General features: G+C 39.7%; 1 protein-coding gene across 1 annotated transcript; it reads left to right on the top strand.

Moving 5' to 3' along the window:
* Positions 1 to 73: 73 nt before the first annotated feature.
* YEATS4 (YEATS domain containing 4) lies at positions 74 to 5,129 on the top strand (the record flags this gene model as incomplete). The annotated part of the gene is made up of 7 exons (XM_031055613.1): positions 74 to 193; positions 737 to 803; positions 894 to 988; positions 1,707 to 1,820; positions 2,414 to 2,506; positions 2,584 to 2,671; positions 4,547 to 5,129. Coding segments are annotated over 7 exons (747 nt in total), but the record flags the coding sequence as incomplete, so codon positions are not given.
* Between the last annotated feature and the right edge of the window lie 1,311 nt (positions 5,130 to 6,440).

Genomic DNA, 6,440 nt, shown 5'->3' with positions numbered 1-6,440 from the left:
GGCGCGGTACGGCAGCGCCTCTCTGAACGCGCCTCTTTGAACGCGCCCTGTCCGCTTGTGCTCCTTTCTGTAGGGCGTTACCATCGTGAAGCCGATCGTGTACGGGAACGTCGCGCGGTATTTTGGGAAGAAGAGAGAGGAGGATGGTCACACTCACCAGTGGACGGTGTATGTGAAGCCGTACCGGAACGAGGTACAGCAGAGCCGAAAGGCTGGTCCGGCTTTGGAACAGGCGGGCTGGGAAACCGGGAATGCCATCCACGGAAATGTGCAAAACGCCTGTGGATGTGGTGCCTGGGTCATGGCTTAGTGGTGGTGGCCTTGGGTTAAGGGTTGCACTCCGTGATGTTAGAGATTTTTTCCTGCCGAGCAACCCCGGGACGTGGGGGTTTGAAAAGCCGGGATTAGAGGAAAGGGCTGTAAGCCGAGAAAACACAGAGGCTGGTGGGTTTCCAAAGAGGAAGACCATGGGAAAGGCATGCTTCCATTTATGTTGTTTGGAGTGATCTTTCCAGTGTAGGGGAAGACTGGAGTACATTCATGGGGATGAGGCACTAACAGACCTGTGTGCGAGAACTAATTTTTAGATTTACCGCTTTGCTTTCCTTCTGTGCTTGAAGTCAGAGGAAATACTATTTAAAATCAGAAGGAATCCAGGCACATAGGATAAATGACTGAATAATAGCTTGGTGTGCTGAAATAATAATAATCAGAAATAACAATGTTTCTGTTTTAGGACATGTCTGCATATGTGAAAAAAATTCAATTCAAGTTGCATGAAAGCTACGGTAATCCTTTAAGAGGTGGGTTTTGCTTTTCAGCAGTCATTCCTAGAACCAGGCTTTTGTTCTGGCTTTATCATGGGATTAACAATTCTGTGTTGCCTCTTGCAGTTGTTACCAAACCACCATATGAAATCACCGAAACAGGCTGGGGTGAATTTGAAATAATCATTAAGATATTTTTCATTGATCCAAATGAAAGACCTGTAAGTACACTGAACTTTTAACAAAGCTTAAATAATTAATTATGGCGGCCTACAGCTCTAGGAAATTGCTGGACGAAATAAGTCTCATTGTAATAAAAGTCTCTTCTTGTAGAAAATTATTTTAAGGATTGGTCACATTTTCTTCTTTCTGTGCTACACTCCTGGTATTCATGACTGCTTTTCCTGTGCTTGGCTTCTCTGACATTTACTAATATGTGACCACATGTTGCACCTTACCTGGGTTGAGCACGCACTGAGGATTTCTCTTCCACATAGCTTCCAAGTTCTAGGATATTTGAGTATTTTAATTTTTATTTTTTCTGTCAGATCAAAATCAGTCAAAAAGCAGCGGGGCTACTATGCTAGCATAAGTCTCTGCCTAAGAAGATCAGGTTAAAAAATCTGTAGTTGCATAAAGTACTGGAATTAATTTCTTTCTTCCATTTCTGTGTTTTAGACATACCTTGTAGATTTGTTTATCCAGGTCTAGTAGGAAACTTGATTACTCTATTTTAGGGAGAAGGATGTTTATTTCTGGAAGGATTGAGTTCCTTCTGTCACATCAAACACAAAACAATCCTTTTTTTAATCCATTTTTTGCTGAATGAGAGTGAGACTGAATTTTGTGTTTTTCTGGAATATGTGGCGATTGGTAACGATGGGTTTCCCGTGCTGTTGGGCTCCGTAGCACCCTGACTTTTATTAATTCCATTCACAGCTTGACCAAGCTGTCCTAAGGTTGGTTGGGTGTTTTTTCTTTGCTGCTGTTCTTGGAAGGCTGTTTGGGAGCCTGTCACATTCTTCCTTTCCAGGAGGTCCCGAGGGGAGTCAGGTACTGCTCTGTTCCATCACGGCTCCTGGGCCTGTGTGTGGAAGGGGAGAAGCGTGGGCTGTGTGTGCCCTTCCCAGGCCATGGGCCAGGTGGTCAGTGGCTCCTCAGGGCTGCACAGAGGGTTCCAGTCCTCTCCCCACCCTGCCATTTGCAGTACAGGGATGGAAGAGTAACCCCAGAAAGAGAGATTTCAGTGAAAAATGATTCACAGCTTCCCTAGTGCTTCGTTTTCTCAGGAATAGAGGATAAGGTCACAGAAAGCTCTTTCTAACTGAAAATTGAGAAAATAAATTTGAATTAAATCACCCACTTGAAAATGGTGGTATTAGTATTTTTTATATACCAGTCCTAAACCACTTTCCCAGACATTTTTAAAGTCTCAAGAGGCCTTTAGATAGTTAGCATGTTTTAACAGTTAATGTTAAATTCAAAGTAATTCTACTGAAGCTATACGACATTTATATTTGCATTCCTAAAACATTTTTAAATCTATACAGTTATTTTGTAGGAACAAATACTACTTGTTGATATGTAGAACAAGTTTTCTATTTCGCAAAAATTTTTAAATTAATAAAATTCTGTCTTTTGAATAGGTAACTTTATATCACTTGCTGAAGCTTTTTCAGTCGGATACCAATGCCATCCTGGGGAAGAAAACGGTAGTTTCTGAATTCTATGATGAAATGGTATGAGCATTTTTAATGTAATCCTCCCTTTATTTTGAAGAGTATTGGTGATGTCATGTATTTTTCTCCTTCATTAGATATTTCAAGATCCTACTGCAATGATGCAGCAGCTGTTAACAACGTCTCGTCAACTAACACTAGGTGCTTATAAACACGAAACAGAGTGTAAGTTGAAAATTAAAATATTTTAACTTTAGAAATAACAGTAGTTTGATTTACTTTCAATGTGTTTTTTTGGGGGGGGACTGTAACAGTACAATGGATTTAGATGCTGCAAAAAGGTGGGAATTTTGCATTAAATTTAACTTCAACTTTTGCAAAGGTATTAATACTTACCTGAAATCTTCTAAGGTTTTCTTATCCCTATGGCTCTAAAAAAAAAGGAATTAGGAATTACTTGGGATGAAGAGTGGTGGCATTAACTACACCTAGTCTGACATCTTTGAAATTAATTAAAACAGAGGATAAATTAAGTCCACCTTATGGTAAAGTTCTTTTCAGCACTACAAACAAAGGTCACACTTGAAGGCCTGAAGTACAGAACAGTTAGTGATGTTTAAGTCAAAGCAGCAACCCTTTGTGGATAAAGAGTAGTGTCTGAAAGCTCTTCTTAAGTACAGCATAATGGTTTTTTTGTCCTTTTTATCCATTTTGTCTCCAAATATTAAGGGCACTAAGGAAACTAAATTAAAGATCCATTGGTTCATAAGCTGTACTGCATTTAGTGATTATTTCTATTCTGATCTTCTGTATTTCATCTGTTATTTGCTTTCTGAGGGTAGATGTATTTATTGAGCCAAAATCCTGCCCTATTAATTACAAACATTAATCCATTGTAGTCCACCCCACCTGGCCTTATGTTCACCCAGCAACAAATGTCATTTAGTCTTTGGCCAGCAGAGCTATGAGTGGAGAGTGATTATGAATTTGAAGCTCTTCAAAGTTAGGGTTCCTATTTGCCTTATGTCTGCTTGGCTGTGTGGGTATGTGAGCTACTTGTATTTCCTGCCTTAGTTCAGCCAGTCTTGAGGTGGATTTTTGTTATTGTTGCATGTTACAGTTTTTGTTTAGAAAATGTTTTATAATATGATGGATAAAAACATCCAAATTAAAACTTTTTTCATTTAAAATTTTTGGATATTTCTCCAGACAGTAGGTAGAAACTCAGTGTGGTTTCTTCGTATAAATACTTCCTTAAAGTGTGCTAATGAAGCAGATAATATTTGCCACTGCCCACATCTATGTAATGTATGGGATATGAGTGATCTCCACAGCCTTCATATACTTGTGCATGTAAAAATAGTAAAAAATAGGTACTTGATGTCAGATATTCATAAAGCAGGGCAACCTAACTGAAACTTTCAGATCTGTAGAAGTAAACTCCAGTGAGAGATAGAAAATTATTACAGTTACATGGAGAAGGAACCACAGAATGGTGAAGGCTTGAAAGGACCTCTGGGTGTGTCATGTCCATACCCTGCCCTAGCAGGGCCACCTACAGCTGGCTCCCCAGGAGTGTATCCAGATGGCTTCTAAATGTGTCCAATAATGGGGATTTCACAACCTTTCTAGGCAACCTGTGCCACCACTTGGTCACTTTCACAGGAAAAGTTTCCTGATGTTCACAGGGAACCTGCCATGTTTCAGTTTGTGCCTGTGGCCTTGTGTGCTGTCACTGGGCACCATGTATTCATAGTTCTCTGTAATTTCTCATGTATTTGCTGTCACCATGTCAGATTTTATTTTCTTCACCTAATCTGTAAAAAAAAAAAAAAAGTAGAAAATTATTTTATGAATTGTATAGCTATCCGCAAAACTGATGGGCTGAGGGCTGAATGAGGCTGCAAAACAAACTTTTTTTTTTTAAAATTCAGATTCTTATGTGGATACCATTTCAAATACAAGCATTGAATCTCTAAAGATAACAGTAACAGATGTTTTTTTTCAGGGCAAATGCTATCCAAATTACTCTTTCAATTAAAAAAAAAAAAGAAATTTCATGGCACTTAAAATATATTTTTTCCTTTATCACCGCCACAGTTGCAGATCTTGAAGTGAAAACCAGGGAAAAGCTCGAAGCTGCCAAAAAGAAGACTAGTTTTGAAATCGCTGAGCTTAAAGAAAGACTAAAAGCAAGTCGTGAAACCATCAACTGTTTAAAGAGTGAAATCAGAAAACTTGAAGAAGATGATCAGTCTAAGGATATGTGACAAGTGCTGACTTGAGTGTGTACTGAAAATGGAAAGACTTCAGTCATGGAATTGTATGAGTTCTCTTCAGTTCTGTAACTGAGACTATGAGAATTTCACTGGCAAATGATTGAAGTTTGTGGCAATCAACTCCATAAATGGAAGAAAAAAGAAAGAATGTATCCTTGTTTTATAGTTAAAATCTGTGGGTACTTAACGATTTTTTTCAAGTGGAAGTGGTCTTGAAGACCAGACTACTTTTTCTTTGAAAACTGCATTTGAGTCGTGTATGAAAACTTTGTATTAAGTCTTGTATTAGTTCAATGTGATTTTACAAAATGCTGGTGTTTACTTTTTTTACTTTTTTTTTTCTACTGATTGTTTAGACATGCATCTTTAAAGCTAAAAATAAAATATGCAGTTTTTTATTTAAACGTTTTTTGTCTCTGTCCAGCTGTGGGCTTCAACATCTGTAAGTATGCTACTGTAAGTAGCATACTCTGATTTCAGGCAGAGGTTGAAATACAAAGGTATGCAAGTTATTTAAGTCTGGTTACAGTGATTTTTGGCATGTCTCTCTGTTATCAGCACAATGAAAACACTTTCTGAAAACAGAATTTTAAATAACTTGTGTATCTACAGGTAAGAGTTTCTAGCCCCGAAGCTGCTTTAACACATACAAATGCATCAATGCTACAGACTATGCTCAGAAGCAGCAAATTATTCCAGAACTGTTTTGTAGGATTTTGTTTCATATTTGTACTGTACTACAGTCGCTTCATCAAATATTGTCTCTGCCACTTCTTCCTCTCACTCTTCCCTGTTCCAGCCTGGGATCCCTCCCACAAGAGACAGTCTTCCATGAATTCCTCCAATGGGAGAGCTTCTCATAGGCTACATTTCTTCAGAAAGCATGAAGTCCCTCATGGGGTCACAAGTCCTGCCAGCAAACCTGTGCCAGTGCGGGCTCCTTTCCACGGGGCCACAGGAGCTGGTCCAGCACAGGCTTCCCACGGGATTGCAGTCTCCTTTGGGCATCCCTTTGCTCTGGTGTGAGCTCTTCTGCAGACTGCAGGTGGACTCTGCTCCAGCACCTGAAGCATCTCCTTCCTCACTGTCCGTGGTGCCTGCAGGGCTGTTCCTCACATATTCTCACTCTCTCTGCTGCTCTTCCCTCTGCCCAAGCAGGTTTTTTTCCCCCTTTTTAAATCAGCAACCTGTTGGGCTCAGCCTTGGCCAGTGGCAGGTCCATCCTGGAGCCGTCTAACATTGGCTCTGGTGGACATGGGAAGCTTCTGGCAGCTTCTCACAGAAGCCAGCCCTATAGCCACCCCGCACTACCAAAGCCTTGCCACATAATTCTTAAATCACTTGAAAGTGTTTCCCTGAAAAATCTACATGATTTCATTGATCCTTTAAGAATAAAGTACTCCTTTCTTCATATTTGAAGCAACTGATGATTGATGGGCTTTTACATGGCTTGGTAAAGTGAAGGTTTCATCACTCAGTATGTAGACTTAGGGTTTTCATTAAGAACAGCTACTTGGCATACTTGGTTTATGGTATTATGAATACACATAGTTTGAGGAGCAGCTTGTAATGTGGCATGCAGACAGATCCTTCCTAGCAGTGCAGAATATCCAAATTTGTCAATTTTTGGCTACCTAAGTGCTTTGGTTTCTTTATTCAGTAGCTAATTTCCTTTTAAGCAGCAGCTGAAGAAGAGTGCCATTTTCAGAGCTGTG

Source organism: Geospiza fortis, unplaced genomic scaffold, assembly GCF_000277835.1.
Source record: "Geospiza fortis unplaced genomic scaffold, GeoFor_1.0 scaffold166, whole genome shotgun sequence".
NCBI classification, from domain to species: domain Eukaryota; kingdom Metazoa; phylum Chordata; class Aves; order Passeriformes; family Thraupidae; genus Geospiza; species Geospiza fortis.
This window is presented reverse-complemented; position numbering and strand designations above follow the sequence as displayed.